The sequence below is a fragment of the Arachis stenosperma genome, chromosome 6, assembly GCF_014773155.1.
Source record: "Arachis stenosperma cultivar V10309 chromosome 6, arast.V10309.gnm1.PFL2, whole genome shotgun sequence".
NCBI lineage: Eukaryota > Viridiplantae > Streptophyta > Magnoliopsida > Fabales > Fabaceae > Arachis > Arachis stenosperma.
In genome coordinates this window covers 130,432,587-130,452,278 of record NC_080382.1, presented here as the reverse complement: position 1 = coordinate 130,452,278, position 19,692 = coordinate 130,432,587, and the positions used below count along the sequence as shown (strand labels likewise).

The 19,692-nt window shown below is 30.8% G+C and overlaps 3 protein-coding genes across 5 annotated transcripts; 2 read left to right on the top strand and 1 right to left on the bottom strand.

Moving 5' to 3' along the window:
* Positions 1-8,232: 8,232 nt before the first annotated feature.
* On the top strand, positions 8,233-11,117 carry LOC130932541 (zinc finger protein 4-like). 2 transcript variants are annotated; one of them, XM_057861881.1, is made up of 3 exons: positions 8,233-8,571; positions 9,276-9,814; positions 9,924-11,117. In XM_057861881.1, exon 3 carries the CDS (start codon positions 10,015-10,017, stop codon positions 10,786-10,788), a length of 774 nt encoding a protein of 257 aa, XP_057717864.1. In that variant the 5' UTR covers positions 8,233-8,571; positions 9,276-9,814; positions 9,924-10,014; the 3' UTR covers positions 10,789-11,117. The 2 variants fall into 2 exon arrangements, with proteins under 2 accessions (XP_057717864.1, XP_057717863.1); XM_057861880.1 differs by lacking the exon at positions 9,276-9,814 and having other exon boundaries at positions 8,241-8,571.
* Positions 11,118-13,252: 2,135 nt separating this feature from the next.
* Positions 13,253-17,378, top strand: LOC130936247 (protein GAMETE EXPRESSED 1-like). 2 transcript variants are annotated; one of them, XM_057866290.1, is made up of 7 exons: positions 13,253-13,294; positions 14,931-15,466; positions 15,562-16,149; positions 16,238-16,364; positions 16,462-16,648; positions 16,724-16,871; positions 16,955-17,378. In XM_057866290.1, exons 2-7 carry the CDS (start codon positions 14,985-14,987, stop codon positions 17,214-17,216), a joined length of 1,794 nt encoding a protein of 597 aa, XP_057722273.1. In that variant the 5' UTR covers positions 13,253-13,294; positions 14,931-14,984; the 3' UTR covers positions 17,217-17,378. The 2 variants fall into 2 exon arrangements, with proteins under 2 accessions (XP_057722273.1, XP_057722271.1); XM_057866288.1 differs by lacking the exon at positions 13,253-13,294 and adding an exon at positions 14,116-14,165.
* Positions 17,379-17,495: 117 nt separating this feature from the next.
* LOC130935965 (uncharacterized oxidoreductase At4g09670-like) lies at positions 17,496-18,889 on the bottom strand. The gene is made up of 2 exons (XM_057865909.1): positions 18,345-18,889; positions 17,496-18,255 (listed from the first exon to the last, which is right to left on the bottom strand). The coding sequence occupies exons 1-2, from the start codon at positions 18,813-18,815 to the stop codon at positions 17,653-17,655; spliced, it is 1,074 nt and encodes a 357-aa protein (XP_057721892.1). The 5' UTR covers positions 18,816-18,889; the 3' UTR covers positions 17,496-17,652.
* Positions 18,890-19,692: the final 803 nt, after the last annotated feature.

Genomic DNA, 19,692 nt, shown 5'->3' with positions numbered 1-19,692 from the left:
GTGTGTTTAAAGAATTACAAACTTCCACATGTTTATCTACCAATCTTTTTATTTTTCATTTTAAATAAAAAATTAAATACTAGCAAAATATTATTCGAGCATCATCGAGGCTATCAGCTGTTTGACATTTTCGTTTCTAATCTCTTGTATAAACTGCTGGAATGTCTATATTTTAATCTTCTCAAGTTAGTATTTCTAAGCAAGACAAATATTATTTAAGGTGAAACTTCATGTGTAGTCGACTTCACGTAAAATTGATTGTTGAGAGTCATTAGATAAACATTTAGTCAAATCAGTCAAATCATTTAACAACTCTCAGTTATCAATTTTATGTGAAGTTCAAGTTTTCACCATTATTTAATCGGGAACATTTTTGACATTTTTTCTTTACACATCCAAAAATGTTTACCAAATGCACATATATCTCAATTAGCTAGGTGTTGCAACTTTGTGAAAGGGTGTTGACTCTTTTTCGAGAGTAGTTAACATCTGTATTTCTTAGCTTACAAAAATTCAACACAAAAAGATGACATATTATGTATAATGAAAATTCTTTTTTTCATTAAATATGAACGTGAATACTATAGTGTTTATCAATATTGTAGCTAAGTTATTAAAAAGAATAAATAAATAGTATTTAATAAATTTTACATAATTTATTTTTTACTTTAAATATTTTACTTTTTATTTTAAAAAATAAGTTAGATAATTTAAATATCATAACGAAAGCACCATAAAACTTATCAAATCTAAAATCAATGTAAAATGTGAAGGACACAATGAAAATTCTTTTCCAATAAGCATGTTACAGAGTAACTCTTACCCTAATAAAAAAGTTCAAACATATATGTTAAAAAAAAAACACAGATGCTATGTTAATTTTATTGTAGTTGAAAAATAAAGGTCATTTTAGAATAATATAACCCAATCAAATTTTATGTAAAATTATATATGTGGATAACTGCATTTCTCTACTAGATCCCTCAATGGCATAATCTTGAAGGTGAAGCTATCTACATTTTAAATTGTCTATTTAAAAGCTTTTGTTATCTAATTTTTTATTTTCTTACCGGTCACTTGTTTGTTATCTAGTTTTTTATTTTCCTTTTTTTTAAGTCACAAATTCTCGTATAATTATTTATGTAAAGTTGATTCTAATAGTTGTTAGATAATTTGATATATTTATTTAAATTATATCTAATAATTATTAAATATCAACTTTACTTGAATATAAATATATTTAAGTTTCAATTTTTTTAAATCTTTTTTTCTTAAGTACAATTGGTCATGTCCAGAGAAGTTACCAAATCTGAAGAAAAACAAGGCTGAAGGGACAAGATACAATAAAATGACAAACCAGTGTTTAAAGCATTTTTATAACCTTTTTTTAGCAAGAGATTTTACAAGAACAATGACTGAATGACTCAAATATATGTATCTAATTTGTTGAGTATGACTAAAGTCTTTAGTACATGTCTCTATCCTTGATGTAAGGCTAAGGGTTTAAAAAGTTATACTTTTTTGTATGGACACCAAAAAATAATTTAAAGTTAAGGATAAGGTATTTTTTTTTTTAATTAAGAGTAAAGTCTAACCCATTTCATCCTTAACTAGGAGGTTGATCAATAAAGTGTATTTTTTTTTAGCAGAATATGACGCAGTATTTTTTTTTCTTGGTCTTGAATATGACGCAGTTTGAGTTGGTTGTTCTCACTTTAGGCTTAACCCAATGATCTTTGGGCTTCACTTTTACTGGTCCAGCCCCTCTCTCTTTCCCAAAACTTTGATTCGCCAAATAAGAGTGCCTGACAAAAATATAACGGTCAATTTTTTAATGGCTATAAATTGATATCTAAATTTTGTTTAATTTGTTTTTTATATTAAATTTTAAATTTAAAAATAATTTATTTTTATATTTTTAAATTAAATATTAATTCTTAATTTTTTTATAATTTAAGCATCACATTTTAAGTATCATAGTAATAATCAAATATAAAAGAGAAAAATAGGGAAACAAAATCTTGAATGGGAATAACATTATTTTTTGATCATTTCATCCAAATGTAATATTTGTATTCACTTTCCATGTTTTACAATTTACACAATATCGAGTCTCATAAATTTTCTCAATATCTCCTATTATTATTATTATTATTATTATTATTATTATTATAACTAAAATATATCACATATTATTTTTATTATAACTAAAATTAATTTTTTTAAATTAAAGAACTATCTCCTTCTTTCTCTTATTTTTTTTATTCCTCTCATTTTTTACCTATTTTATCTCTCTTATGTATCATTATCAATAACTAATTATAAATTTGACAATTAAAATATATAATATGGCATTTTCTAATTACGATTAAAATTAAAATTAAAATTAAAATATTAGAATTAAAATATATTTATATTATATTACTAATTTAACAACCAAAATATGTCACATAACTCTCTCATTAAAATTGAGATGAAATATTTTCCTTCAAAATTAATAAAATTTCATTCCTTCATCCTCTTATGTCTAATTTACCTCTCTCGTTTTTTATTTTTCGTTATCATTCCCACTCTATATATAAATATTATATTACTGATTTGACAAATCAAAATATATTACGAGTAATTCTTTCGTTACAATTAAAATAAAATATTTTTTCCAAAATTAACAGACTTTCTCTCTTTCTTCTTTTTTATCCTTCTCTCTTTTATTTTTAATTATCTATCTCTCTCTTGACATTTTTGTTCTATAAAAAACAAAATTAATTAATAAATAAATTCATAAAATTATAAAAATACATCAGATTTATAATTAAATATAATAAAAATAATCTCGTAAGATTATTCACATATATTATTATTATGCATATTTTTTAAATTTTTTTATTTATCTTTTCACTGTTTATCTTTTTAATATTTTTATTTTTTTTTTTGAATATTTATTATATATAATTTTATAAAAATACTAATGTTGTGATTAATAATTAGAATCAAGATTCAATAATTAAAAAAAATGATTTTCAATTAATTTTATAGCTATTAATATAAACTTTTTGATACTAATATCTAACTATATTTTTATATATAAAAAATATTATTTTTAAATAGAAAACATAAAAATTATTTGTACAAAATCCAATTAAATATAAAAGTATACGCATTAAATTCTTTTAAGTTTTTGATAATGAATATTAAAATTAATTATTAGTAAAAATTTAAATTCTTTTACATGAAAATAATAATTAAAAAATTTATTATTTGATTTTTTTTCTATCTATGAAGATTTTGGTCTTCTTAATCGAAAAAACTTTTGTCTCCAACAATATTTTCATAAAAGTAGTTAAATTTTATAAATTTTTTTATCACAATCTATAATATTAAGATAAAAACTGACGTAATTTCAAAAAATTTATATTCCCTTAATATTTTTACGGCAAAAACACTATATATCTAAGACTCAAATGATACTATTAAAAAGAGGGAAACATATATGTTGGCTGCCATTTAAGGCTGTATCTTTTTCAAATTCCAATAGTGTGGGTGCAAATCATTGATGCAAATACGAAGTGAGCTCCAGCAGAGAACCAAACACCATGCAAAGAAAGACACAAGCTGATATAGAATAATATATAGTAATATTATTCATGCTTTGTGATTTCACCATAGAGTATAGACAAAGGTAGATAGAAAAAATACTCTCCTCCATTATAACATATAGAATAATCGACTTTAACTATGTCAACATGGAAAAAAAGAAAAAAAAAGATGTGGCTTACAGATACAACTTGACTTTGAATTGTAAAACAAAGAAGAATTCCTCAACACACATGGCATCCTATGATGTCATGCATCACACAATAAATAGAAATTGAAGCAAGCAACTATATATATACTTTGATTCGAGATTTCACCACTTATGGTATTTCCCTAATTAAAAATATTAGTCCTCTTTTGTATCCTATTATGTATCCATCTAAGGCATAGATTCTATGTACCAATAAGAATCTTTAAGGTATAATACTTCAACCGTTTATGCACTGATCATGTTTGGCCATATCATATGCCAGTAAATTAAAGCATAGTAGTCAATCATCCAATTGATGTTCATATAAATGCTCTAAGCACCAATAGTGTTTTATCTTTTATCCCAATTGAACAATTGTTTTAATGGTGTCTGACCAATATTGGTTTAGTTTAAAGGCCTAAGGTTCAAAATTCAAATTTAATCAGAACTCAAAGAAGCGTATTAGGAAAGCCCTCCAATTGATGATTGGAATAATGAACATATTTATGTATGTGTTTGACAGTAAGATTGAATTTATATTGGAAAAAGACATGGCTATGAATGAATGACTAAGCCTATAACCTCTGGTGGGCTCTTACTAATCAGCACTAACTACATCTTTGTGGTAAAATTAAAAAAAAATGTAAAGTAATTGAAGCATAGGAATATATTAATGGTCACCAACTAAGTGGAACTACGAACTTACTTAAAAAATATCAATATCATTAAGAACTGTAATTATCACTAGAGAATTATTATGTATTATCATCTTCTGCACTAATTAATGCTTATTGCTGTTGATTATATCCTATATTGCTATGCATTTTTTATTTTGAAGAAATTAAATACTTCGTTCTTAAAATACTAATATATTTAAATACAAATTATGTCTAATTCTCTAAATATATATTATATGTATTGTTAAAGTAAATAATTATTCAAAAATGGACTAATTTGAGGCAGTAATGGAGGCAAAGGTGGTGAAAGGAGTGTGTGTTGGGAACTGCACTAAGCTGCGGAGACATGGACTTGTCTCTAACTGCCATGACCAAAAGTTGGAGTGTCACTTGGTCACGTGCCATTTCTGTGATCGAGAGTAAAAGAAAAAAGAAAGTATAGGCATGAAACATGAAACATGTAAGTTGTAACACTAATCTTTTGGCTTTGGCACTGTATCCTAAAATTTATAATAATAAGGTACTGTACAATTGTATTGTTTATTCTTGTGACTAATTTCGATTGGACTAAGATCAAACACACGTGGATACTATGATATGTTGACACTACATTGGGTTAGTATTTTTTTTGAATTAAAAAATAATAATATTTGTCTTGATCACACACTATTAGAGTCACTAATCTACTTTGAACATGTGCTTAGGCCTTAATGGGGCTAGTTAGTAGGTAAAGCATTTGCCTCTAGCCTAGGAGTTCTTTCAGGTGCAAACTATATGGAAATTGTAAAATTTGCATTGATTTGAGGAGCCTATGTGAGTATTCTTCCTCCACCATCTCCAACTTTATAAGACTAATCCTCTTTGAACATGTGCTTAAGCTTCTAAAGCCTAATTAAAATATAATTTTAACTTTAGCTGTTTCAACAAAAATGCCAGATGCAGGATCCAATTTGTGCATAAAAATATTCTAACATAAAGTGCTTTTTGTATGATAACTCTAGTTTTTTATACACCTTGCCTTGTCAGCCCCATTAGATAAGTGCTTCCCTTTCATGTACTTTCTATATTATAATATTTATTGGCTTTTTATATAGTTTCATTTTTCTGTTTAATCTAACTAAATTATTCTTTTGCCATTGCGTAGCTGGTGCCTTCAAGATTACATTGAAAAGAACAAGAAAAAAAAATCTTACAAACAGAGAACCTCAAGTAATTGATCACAAAACTGGCTTAAGAACCAACTTAATTTATAAGAAGATTTATTCCACCTAATCCGTATATTGATAGGAACATAAAGGTTGAAATAATACTTGCTTTTGTTTTAGACTCTCTAGTTTGTAGGAGATCATCCGTACAGGGACAATAATGTAAATTTGATCTTATTATTATACTAGATAATTTGAAACTCTGCTAATTTGCGGCAGAAAATAGTATAAATTGAGTGTCTATTTTATAAATGTTCTTAAGATGATCAATTTGTATTTATATAAAAAAAAATTGATAACATTTCAGAACACATGCTTAAAGTCGAATTGGTCCCTGACGTTTAGTAACTTTAAAAAATGTGTGAAGGCAGTTTTATTTATTTATTTATTTTTTAAATGGATTTGTTTTATATTTGAAAAGAATCACAATTGAATATGATGAATACCCATAACCCACCAGATAGATTTAAAAGCTTTTGAATTTATTCTCAAATCACATCACTATTTTATCTTATTTTTTTATTAGCACATTCCTCTATTGACCCTGTACAAGGAAGTGTTTATGATTGAAAAGATAAATCTGTCATATGATTATTTGTGAGAGCATTATTGTCTAGGAGAACCGTTGTGATTGCAATCATGTGAATCCATGTTGGTATGCGTACAATTTACCAATGGCTATGTAATTATAAGCAAAGATTTTATATACAAATGTGACTTCCAAAAAATTCTGTTCACATTTTGCATAGAGGTCTAATATAAGTTACTTTTTTTTGTGAAGAGCCATGAATGTTTATAGCTTAGCATGATGGATTTTGTGAGACCCATCTATTTCAGATCTAATAAATGGGATGAGAACTCTGGCGTGGCTGAAATTATAGATCAAAGGAAGAAGAAAAAAAGGGAGCAAAAACATTGGACCCTATATGGCTATGATGATGCTATAATTTCGTGCGTGGAATAATGGACCATCCCATTAGCAAAAATGTCAGTTTAATGATGGAGATTGAAGGCCATGTATGGTAATCTCTTTTGGTGAACCTTGTTGTGTTTCAATTTGGCCTCACAAATCCTTCTAAATAATCTTAGTATTATGTAATGGCTAAGATTGATGTCCTTTTCCAAGAACAAAGAATCACACATGTAAAATGTATGTTCAATTGTAAGATTGGTTTATTCGGAAAAACAGTGGCCAAAATTTGATGAAAATGATTAGAGCTAATGACAAGTAACTATATATACTATACTCAATCAAGACCATGCTTAATTACTTTGAGAAATTTTATTATGATTGTCTCTTTTACAGTTAAATGTGAAAGACAAAGGGAATAATTAACTGGGCAGGAAAATTGCAAGGAATAAATAAAGCTAAAGAAAAAAGATGTGACAATAATTGATGATATAAAAATGTTATTATTGTTAAGAGAGGAAGGACATGTGGTGTATTATTTATTATTAGGGGAGTGGGGTTGTTAAAAAAATAATAGGAGATCTAAAATTAAAGAAATGAATGATGTTATATGTTATAGTAGCATAGCATAGCAAAGTGGCATAGTGTAATATTATGGTGGACGTGATGGATGGAACCAAATATATATGAAATGAAACTACTGAAAGCTGACCCCATGCACTATATGGTCTATGGAGTTATCTGAACGCACTTTTGAAGTGGGAAAGAGAGAGATTTTGAGAATATTTGGTGGGAAAAATAAGAATAATAGCTTCACTACTGTTAGCTTGTTTTTGCTTCTATCTCATACTGTGTCCTCAATTCAATCAACTCACTTGAGGTTTCAATTCTCAGGAAACCCCAAAATTTTGGAAAGGATGTGCGTGCACTCCCTCACCCTATTTGATCGAATCCTCCTTTAATGTATTTATTTTGTTAAGAATTCAAGATTAAGACATTTTAATGTATCTTTTGTAAGATGAAAATTTACGTGTAATTTTTATGTAAAATTAATAATTAAAAATTATTATTTCAAAAGCAGAATCTCATGTTAACGAGAGGGACAATGACTTTCCTAAATTTGAAAATTTTTTAGATAAATTATACATAAATTTTAGGTAAAAACTCAGGTGAAATCGACTTCACGTGAAGTTGATATCTAAGAGTTGTTAGATGAAAATTTAGTCAAATTTGTTAAATTATCTAACGGCTCTCAGAAATCAATTTCACGTAAAGTCGACTGCACCTGAATTTTCACCTAAAATTTAATTTAGTTTTCTTAAAATTTTTTATTTGTCTCATTTTTATTATGAAATAAAATTTTTGGTTTCTTCTTAAAGTTGAGTCTAATTCCACTTTTTATTAGATGATAATTTAGTTAAACATATTAAATTATTTAATAACTTTTAATTATTAATTTTATAGGAAAACAATTGCATGTGCCTGTATATCTTTCCTTGTCTAAATCTATGTATTAAAATTTAGAGATATGTGTTGTTTTCTTTGGATTATAATTTGTGGCAGCACCTTCCTTTCCTCTGAACTCTCCACTTCCCTGTTACCTTTGCTTTACCATAATTAAACATCAATACAATACCCACCATCTCTATGTCTTTTCTCTTTCTCTCATTCTTTTACTCTTCCTTTATTATTATTCCTTCTTCTTTATTTTCAATAATTTCAGTTAAAATATTGTTCTATCATATTAGGAATTAAAAAATTGAAGAAAGAAGAAAAAGCTCTCAGCTCTCTCTCACCTTATTATTATACATACCTTCTCTATTTTAGTGTAACCAGGAACATAAAAAACAGCAGAGGCTTGTGTTTTGTCTTTCTCATAATAATCAAGCATACCAAGAAAAAGCAACACTGGGGATTCATGTCTCCAATTCCATAGCAGTGTTTTATAGGGTGATCTCAGAAGCAAGCCACTCTCATCGCTTGATCTTGAAACTTGTATGTGATCCTGTCACCTCTATAGTATATTTAACTGCTTCTTGTCTTCTTTTTTTTTCTGGTTCTTTCTTTCTTGGTGTTTCTGAACAAGTTTTCTTGGAATCACTGCATAGAACAAAATGGTTGACATAATTCTTCTATCTTACAACACTGCCTTGCATACCAACCATTGTAGATTTTGATTCTGGTCTTTAAAGTATCACACGTTACAAGTAAGACTTCTTGTTAAGAAAATGAAACAATTATATATGCATGCAATTATCTGACTGGGCGTATGCAGATATTGCCACTCCTTCATGTTTCTGTTACTGTTTTTTTTTTCTTTGTTTTGTGTGATGACATGCTGGTCACTCACTCATTCACTCACTCTAACTCTTATAGATTCTGAATCATAACCTGCACTTGCAGACTTGTAGTTAGGTTCCGTGGCTCTCTTCTTTTCTTTTTTCTATATGATTAAGTTAGACTAAATTATGGTTTTCAATCTCCAAAGCATTTGCCTTTTGCAAATATCTATAACTGTAATAGTCTGCATACAGAGTCCAAATATGATTTCAGATCATAGCAAGTAAATCTTGTTTGCTTATATTTTTAGTACTTATGGAAAACATTTTCTACTACTAAGAGCTTATTCTTCATGCCTCTTGCTACTTTGTTCCTTATTTTTCTCTTTTCTTTTCTTTTTTTCGTTCACAAACTTACAGAAGAGTGGGCCAGATCACAAGCACATGGTGAAGCGGATTCAGTGTTCTTTACTTAAGAGAGTCTAATAATCTTTTCCTATCAGAATTGTCAATACATAACTAGTTTGACCTTAAATTTCAATCACACATTTGCAAGTTAGAAGGCTTTGAGTGGTCCATGTTCAGGAATATTGTTTTATTAATAAAGTCTTAAGAAATAATAATAATAATGTTGGGTCAAACACAGTAGGTAGAGAGATGTTGTTTAGGATAATTAAAGAAAATATTTGACCATTGTATTGGATTTCAGATCTCTCACAATCTAAATAATGGATTTAATATGTATTAGGAAAGCCAAATTGGGAGGAACTGAAGAGAAGCTATAAGAAAAACTTGTTGATAATATTAATTGTTTATTTTTAAAGAAATTTGTCGGTAACTATTTAGTTGCTGCACCTGTGGTAGCAGTAGTACAAAAGCTTTTTGATCAGAAAGTCCCACATGCACTTGAATCACAAGACAAGGCATCATTATTATTCCAATGGAAATGTGTTTCTATGGTAGGAATAGCATGCCTGTGTTTCTTTACCCATTGTGGATAAAACAATAATAGTCTTTCACTATTCTGAGGTCAAACTCATTCAAGAATTCATGAATTTTTCATTGCAGGAGAAAACAGCTCTTAAATAGGCCCTCCCTATTCTGATGGTAGATTGTTTCACACAGACTGAAAGTTAGCATTATCAGAGTTAATTAAACCATGAAACCAAGATTTGATCTGGAATTGGAGGCCTCAGCAGCAGAATATGAATCTGAAGTTAGCAGCCAGGTTGCTTCCAACATATCCTCTCTTCAAGAAACCTCTGCAGGCCCTTCAACTGACACCTTAACCAACTCTTACAAACTCGCGAATCCAATGGAGTTCGATGCTCTCTCGCTTGATTTAACTCTCAGCTTTGGCAACAATGAAACAGGGGAAAAAGCAGGGGATTCAATAGGACTCTCATTCTCTAGCACTAGTGAAAGCAGCAATGAACCAACTTTCCAAACTGGCACTGTACCAAGAGTCTTCTCTTGCAATTACTGCCAGCGCAAATTTTTCAGCTCGCAGGCTCTTGGAGGCCACCAGAACGCGCACAAGAGGGAGCGAACGCTGGCAAAGCGCGCCATGCGAATGGGGCTATTCTCTGAGAGGTATGCTAGTTTAGCATCTCTGCCTCTTCATGGTTCTTTCAGATCCTTGGGGATTAAGGCACACTCTTCAGTTCATCACCAAGCATTTGCACCATCAATTAGGCCTCCTGAGATAAAAACAAATGCAAGATTCGACCAAGGTTATGTTGGCCTTCCAATATTCTTGGAGGATGATGAGTCAGAACTGCTCTGGCCTGGTAGTTTCCGGCAGGTTACTAGCGAAGGAGGCGATAGCAATCAGGCATTCGTGCTGGCCGGGAGTTCGAATTTGAGTTTTACTGAGGTGAATCCACCAGTTGAGATAGATAACTCCACACCTGAATTAACATTGAAGCTTTAAAAGTGGTTACTTGGCCCATAATCTATATGTGGCTTTGAGTTTGTTCTGCTTTATTGTTATAATTTTGTACAGTTTATCAAGAGAGACATGCATGGAAGGGCTAAGAGTTTCAGATTGGATAGTTATATTTGCTTGGTCTCATGTATAACTTTCTTCGTTCAGTATTCTCTTAAGAATTCTTGATTTGGTGTTTTGCTTAGTATGTTATCTAATTGTATAAGAGCTCTCAGACTGGGAACACCATTTTGGAGCTTCTTTGCTTGTGATATATAAATCATGTTTTTTTTCCCTTTACTACTACTGCAATGTGTTTGAATCATTTGTTGCTATTTTGGATCATACTAACTCATGAACTATTTAGCTCTTTTTGGTAATGAAGTGGTCAATGAGATTAATACTGACTAATAAAATTCCAGTCTTTTAATATATAATATATATAGAGAGATTCTAATAGATAATGCATAAGAATCTGAACAGTGAATAATAGTATAGAACCGAAGAGCTTTCAAGTTTCAACATCATTTACAGTTTTTCACAAAGTTGCCACGAGTGATGCAATAATGATACTTCAACCCATTATTCTCGGTGAGAAATTATGGACACCAACTTAGAGTTTGTTTGAAAAGTATTTGAATGTGAAAAAAGAATTCTATTTTTTTTTAAGAAAAGAATTTATTTTTATTAAAATTTAATTTTATAATTTGAAATAATTTTAATATATTAATAAAATATAATTTAATTCTTTAGTTTGGAATAACTCATACTTGAGTTAATTTTTTTTATAATTTTGTTCTTAATAAAATTATTTTATTAAACATCCACTTATTTAAATAAGGATAATTTTTATATTTGATATGTTAAATTAAATTAGTGTGAGAATTAATTTTAAAATCAGATCCTTTTTAGTCTAATTTGTAAATGAGGAAAAAGTGAGAATTAAAATTATCAAAAGAGTTTAAATCGTTTCTTTTTACGTGTTCTAAAACAAGAAAAAAATTTATAATTCTTGAGTAAATTCTAATTCATAAGTTTCCAAACAAACTCTTAAAATGTATTCTAGTATCATGAATTATGGTATTTAGTGACCTTTGTTTTTGTCGAAAATAACAAAGAGACTAAAATTTTGTGTCTCAAAACTGAAATTTTAATTTCAGTCTCAGACTACTAAACACAATACTAAGTCTCAGTCTATTTTCGAATCTCGATTTCAGTCTTAAAACAAACACTACCTATAAATTATAACACGAAAATTCATCCACACTATACACTCACACACAAAAGATTATATTTGTTAGTAAATTCATGGTAGCAAGTACTTTTTGGTCATGATTCTTGTTTTGAGGATTATCTTAAATTGATTGTTTTTGAGTTTAGGCTTGAAGTCAAAATGCTCTTGAGTGGTCTGTGGTTTGAGTTGTTTGTGAAGAGGTGAGGGTCTGAGGGGTAATACTGCAAAAGAGTCCAAACTCAAGTTAGCAATATTTTAATATGAATTTTTAATAGATTGAGTTTTTAATATATCTGAGAGTGTTAGTATATTTATAGTATAATAGATAATTATTTTTTAGAGTAGTTTTACTTTTGAAGGTGAATGACCATTCAGTTTTTTTAAAAAAGTTATTAAAATTTGTCTTTAAAAAAATAAAAAATATTTTAAAAATTAATTACTTATTTAAATAAATAGGACCAAAATTTAAGTGAATTGAATTAGATCTTTTAATTAGACTTTATTTATGTTAGCCTGATTAAAATTCTTAGGCTGGGATATGAAAAGTATTGTTGGGCCAATGGACTATTTTCATTGTTGGGAAGATTTGAAGATATGGTCAACCATTCATATTATTCTATTTGTAAACCTTACAAATTAATAGATTTGATTAAATAAAAAACAAATAATGTGCCAAATTATAATTAGAATTTTATCATGTAATTTTTTTTTACAGAAAAATCAAAGCAAAAACAATTCCTCGTCAAATAAAAAAATATATTCGATTTGGTTCTTGTTATCATAAATTAATATTTTTCTATTACACAATAAAACAACTGTAAACCAATAAAAAATAACACAAAGTGTTGTATTTATATTATTCTAATTTAATTTAAATATTAATAAAAATGTAACTATCGTTAAACAAATCATATAATAAATGACTAAAAAAATAATAATATTCTATTTTTATGAAAGAATGGATGATTAGATTATTAAAATCTGACTACTCACACGAAACTTTTTTACATGTTTAAATAAATTATTTGACATTATACGTGTTAACGTCATAGTTACATAATGTATAAAAATTAAATTTAGAAAATAATTTTATTTTAGAGTGTTGGTTAAGAACTTAAGATTATAAGACGGTTGGTGGCGTTGGCATGAACAAGTGCATAAGAAACTAACCCAAACAGTTTGGCGCTCTTTTGCTTGTAACTCACCGCGTTTTTTCGTCTGTTTATATTCCCTTCTTCCAAACACACCCCTTGACTGCTCTCTCGTTCCATTTTACAGGTTCCCTTTCTCTCTCTCGAACGAATTGTTCCATCATTTTACGGTTACTTCTTAATACCTTTGATTTGTTTATTTGGTTGATCATATACATGTAACATGTTTAACACTCCAATTCTGGAGTACATATGCAAAAATATTATTTGGTTTGTCTTATTCTTCTACGTGGATTCTTATTTATTAATATTTGTATGGTTGCTTCAATTGAACCTTCTTCCTGATTTTCATTATGGCACTTTCTCATTGTTGTGTCAGGCTATATTAATTTATTTGATACAGAGACAAGAATCTTTTACAGATATATAGATAGATAGAGGCTAAAAATTTTTAGATACGAAAGAGGAATGAATAATATATTTTATCATTGTAATTTTTTATATTTTTTAAAAATTTAAAATACAGAAAATCGAAAGATTCGATATCCCAAATTTTTTAATTTTTTTAAACATAAATTAAAAGGTTTGAGTACTAAAATTAGATGATCTGATTTCTGTTAAAGGTCAGATAGATAATGGCATTTGATTATTTATTTATTTTTTGCATCTTTTAAAATTTTGTAAGAGGAAGAAGATCTCTTTCATGATGTGATGTAATTAATTATTTTAATGAAATATATGAAACCAAAATCTTGAAGATATTTTTTGTTTTTTTACTGTGAATGACGAATGTGGACTTGTTAAAGCAAACAAGTGTCATCACAATTAGAATTTAGAATTGACTTTATAGTATTTCCTTGAACCCCAAGTCTCTACTTTTTCAAAACGTCGCTTTCTAGTAGGAGTATTTAAACCTTGGGACTACAGAATTTGTTGATCTACCTAGGTAAAAAATTGTTGATCTTCCTCCTCTTCTTCTCTATTTCTCTCCGTCTCAGGTATAATAGTTAAAGTGCATATAATGCATGCCAAGGAACCCATTATTGTGATTTATGACTTTGCTTTTGTGGATTCCGGAGGAAAAAGAAACATTCATGATTGCATATAACGTTTTCTAGTTTTGATTTTGCTCTAATTGGCAAAGACATCATCTTCGTCACTCTCTTCCGTATAGTAAAAATCCAGAGAACCTTGTAACGATTGAACATGCTTTAATTGGTTACTTATAATATTTTACTGCTAAATTAACTGTGAAAGCTTGATCTTTCTTTTAATGAATTATTTTGAGGTTCCAATTGGGTCAAAGAGTATTAAAAAAGGATACAGAAACCTAGTCATTCTTGTGTCAAATAAAAACTACGGAGATGATTAAGTGTTTGTTTGGGCACTATTAAATCAATAAAAAAATCTTTTTATTTTATTGTTTAGTGTGTTTAGTAAATTTCTAATAATAAAAATGATTAATAAAAAGATACTTTTATTTTTGTAAAAGATCTTTTAAAAAAATATCGTTTAAAAAAAGATTTTTTTCAAATATAAACTAGAATGTATCATTTAAAAAAATATCAAATTTAATTCAGCTTTCTTTTCGTTTCATAATTCATTTTATTTTTAGAGTAGAAACTAGAATGTATTGATATCTTGTAAAATCTGGAAACTTTTGAATGCATGGAACACAATCTTATGTATCAAACCTTATAAATTGCTAGCATGATCTCTTCTGGCTGCCAAGAATGATTAATTTGTGGTGTGTTTTGATGCAGGTGTAATCATCATCGGTTATAGACAGCGTAAAGATTTTGATAAAATCCTAAGAGATGAGTAAGAGGATTCATCTACTTGTTATCATTCTACTTTGCTTCTTATTAAGGTGCGAGTCATGGGGTTGGTTTTCATCGGCTAATAAAGGTACTCACTCTAAAGAGGGACCTTATGACAATAACAGAGGCATCTCTAGAGGCTCTAGTGCTGAATTCTCCGTTGAGGGCTTCAACGACCAGAAGGGATTGAAGTTGGTGGAGAATGCTAGGAAGAAAATGGTTGGCGCAAACACTTGCTGGCAAAGAGCTTATCAGCACCTTTTCGCAGGATGTTCAGAGATTCTGGCTACCGAGGATAAGCGGTCTAGACTTGCTTGGCATCTCAGTGATTGCTTTCAAAGAGACTCTGGCAGGCCTTCTTTTCCGCATTGCGACGAGAAATCCTCCATGACCGTATGCCTAAGAGCCTTAGATGACATTGCTCATAAGGTTTATCTTGAATTCTACCTTGAAACCAACACTATTTGTCATCAGTTACAGTTAAGTCCACTTTGTTTTTTTCATGCCTTATATGATCTCATATTTATTTAATTTTGGTATATAATCTAAAGTTGTATATCCTGTTTTCTTACAGGGCGTATGCATTTAAACATGAAACAGAGAAGCTTGTGACTGAACTAAAAAGTTCAGCTCAATATGTGGAGGACAAATTAGATAGCATTGATGAGAAATCAGAACATCTATTGCAAGGATCGAAGCATATCGTGGATTCCATGAACTCCATAGATATTCACACCCAACAAGTTGCTCAAACTGCTAAGAACGTGCAAGATCATATAGGCATTGTGTTAAGGCATTCGGAGAGTGTATACGAGCAGACTAAGAAGATTGAAGCCTTCCAATTGCAATTGAAAGATGGACAAGAGGATATGAAGAGGAGTTTGGAGGATGGAGTAGCATTGCTCAAAGAATCTTACGGTTATTTGGGCCAAGAAATAGGCAAGTTAAGAGATGAAGCCATTGTGATTGAGCATGAGGTAACTAAAGTTGGAGATGCAATGGCATTAAAGATGAGCAACTTACAAAGCAAAGCTGAGGACATTGGAAACATGGCTGGGGTTTCTTTAGAAAAGCAACAACAACTTCTTCATGGGCAATCTACAGCACTTGAAGGCTTGAATTCTTTATCTGAATTTCAATCCAAAGCACTAGAGGAGAGCAGGTATAGCTTAATTCTATTATAGCAATTACTAATTTGAGCTTAGGAAGCATATTTGCAAAGATGTTGAGTACTTCATTCTGTGATACAGGAAAACCTTGCAGTATTTTGCTGAATATGGGCATAGACAGCATGAGGAGCTGCTTCAGAAACAAGAACAGATACAAGGACTTCATGATCGTTTGATGGAAAATTCAAAATCAATATTGTCTGCTCAGGTTTGAAGCTTCTTGTAGACTATAAGTTCTAACTATTTGTTTCTGAAATCTATATTATGGATGGTTTTTCAATAAGGAATCTCTATTTTTTTTACAGGAATCTTTTGAGTCAAAACAAGCTACCATGTTTATTGCTCTAGACAAGCTTTTTGCTTTGCAAAATGCTATGCTGGTTGAATCACGAGTGATTAAAGCTTTCTTCATTTATTCCATATCAATCTTTGTGATCTATATGTTGACTAGTACAAAGCAAACATACAATGTCAGGCCATGGCTATATATTGGTATGTATTCCAATTCTTCTAAACATTTACCTTTGATTTAAGCATAATTTATTTAGTAGTTTTGATTATTTTCAGGGCTTTGTGCTACTTTCTTTATCGAAGTAACCATTATTCGTTACACCAATGATAACATGGAGCAACAAACATGGATAATAAACACAACCCGGTTATTGTTCATGGTAGCTGCCTCGGTTCATCTTCTATACGCCATTTGCACATACAGGTACATGTTCAAGCACCCTAAAACATGGTTGTTCATATCTGGATTTTTTTTGTCTTACACAGAGTCAATTATTAACCATGTAGGGACTATGAAATGTTGAACCATCAGATGCTACTCACTCTCATGAACAAGCTTAACAACATGCAAGCACAAAAGGAGTTGCCATGGGACATGCATACTGATTATGTTGAATGGACAGAGTGGGTAGATGCTGATTTACCCGATGACGTGAATTGCCTTGATGATCCTGACTATGTACTTCCAGAAGAAGTTGCAGAGAATTCGATCACGTCGTCGACAAAGACAAAAAGTTATAATCTACGCCCACGCAACCAATCTCATTGATGGATAGTTTAGAAACAGAACATTTAAACCTTTAGCTAGCTGTTTTGTTCTATTAATTTGTTCCATAACTCTGAATTATGTTCTAGTGTATGTAATTTATATTGGGGATACTACCATAAGAATTTTATAATTGTTTTTATACAAAAATGTTATTTTTTATTATTAGATGATGAATTGTAAAGTTTAATTTTAATATATTATAAAAATGTTATTATTTTTAAAATATGGCTAAACAAATAAAATATACTTTTAACATAAAAATTTTCATAGAAGATATTTTTAATATTTTCATTTGAATAGGTGTTATTTATATTAAGTTTACAATAGCTTAAATCCCTGTATCAGAAGGATTTTATTGATTACCTATACATGGTGAGTACTGAGTACGATTGAATTTGAATAGATTATTGAAACACTTGACTGAGGCCAAGGGGGTCTACAAGGAAACGGGTTTGCAGCCGAGGTCTAACGACTTGTTGACCGCATCAACGACGAGCTGAGTCTTTCTAGTAATCTGAGGCCACTTGTTATCGGGGCCAGTGGCGACAAGGCTAGCAAACTCTTGCACCATAAGTGCTTCTTGAGGGAGCACATTAGCTACATGAACTTCCTCTGGCTTCACATTCCACCCAATGTGAAGATCAACAAACTTGGCACCAAATGTGAAGTCAAAGGAAGCAACGTGTTCCTGGTATGGGATTATGAAATCCCTAACATGCAGGGAGCCGTTGGAACCACATATGGCAAGGTCCATGGAAGTGTGAGAGAGAAAGGAACAGTGGATGGTTGCGACGGTTTGGTCTGGTTGGTCCCAATGCAAAGAGGCAGTGATGGACAAGATGACTCCGGCGGCGTTTCTTGTGACATCGGGAAGAGCGGTGACGGTGGCTGGCAATTGGTATCCCTTTGCCCACAAGGAAGCACCAATGCAGTACCATGCCAGGTCACCCAACGCACCAAGTCCATCCAAGTCTGCCTTCACTCTGATGTTGCTCTCCAGGAATCCAGCTCTTGTTTGCATTGTTGATGTGCTGTGAATCTTTCATATTCAGATCACTCAATTATGTTAGCTTCTTTACTCATATAATATTAAACTCAATCAACTAATTCGGACAAACTCAAACTTACAAATTGAATGTTTCCAATGCTTCCAGAATGAGAAAGGGACAAAAGTTGCTTCATATGAGAGGTCCTAGGGTGATGCAGCCACATGCTCCCGTCCATGAACTGCACGCCATTCAACTCGCACGCCTCCAAGATCCGCTCTAGCTCCGCCGCATCTAGCGCAGCCGGCTTCTCCAGCAGCACGTGCTTCCTCCGGGCGGCGGCCGCCACCGCCCACTGCACGTGCAGAGAAGTTGGGAGCGGCAGGTACACTGCGTCCACAGTTGGATCGTCGAGCAGCTCTTGGTAGCTGCCATAAAGGACGACGGTGTCGGGGAGGGCGTTTTGGGCGGCGAAGGTTTGGGCCTTTTGGAGGGAACGGCTGGCAACGGCACAAAGTGTGGCGTTGGGTGCTAAGGCAATGGCTCGAGCCACTTTTCTTGCGATTTGGGCGCAGCCCATGATGGCGAAACGCACCGTTTCATGTTTGGCCATTGTTTTCAGCGTGGAGTCTGGTTTTTGAGTAGTAAACTAGTTTCAAACGAGCAGCCTGCATAGTGTGGCTTCTAAAGTAGTTGATTGTTGTGGATAGGATAGTACGAGCCTCTCGTGTCGTGTCGTTTGTTGACTGGCAAAGCTAGGATGCCATCGCTAATTCGCTATGCCACAAAATATTCTTCATTTTACAAAATTTTAAAAAAATTAATACCATTAGATTTTATTATTTTTATTATTAATTTATTTTTTTAGTTTAACAATTAACCAAGGTTCTGAAAACCGAACCGATCATCGAACCGTTTTAGGCACTGGTTTACTGGTTCATAGGTTCAACCGATTTGACTGTGATTGAACCGTAAAAACCGTTTTATAATAAAATAATAATTAAAATATAAATAAGCACATGAAAATATAATTATAGTCTAATCTAAACTTTAAAATATCATTCAAATTAAAAGTACTACATAAACCAAATGTTATAATCTCATTCAAATACAAATTCAAAGTTTAAAAGTCAACAAACAACCAATCAAACCTAACATAGCATCATCAAAATGATCCAAGTTTGTCATCAATCATCAAAATCCTCCATAATTTGCTGCAGATTTGCCTCATTGATTTCATCACCTTCATTTCCACTACTTGGACCAGAAAAAGTAAGTGGTGCAGCATAAAATGTACTAGTACTACCACCACCACCACCTTGATCTAAATCAGCATCAATCTCATCTAAGAAAATATAACACATTATCAATAAATTAAAGATAAAAGCTATTGTAATTTATTGTCTGATCAATAAACTATAATACTCACGAAGCAAGTCTTCAATATTACTTGGAAGATCAGGCTCTTTTTTAACAACCTCTTCCGTCAC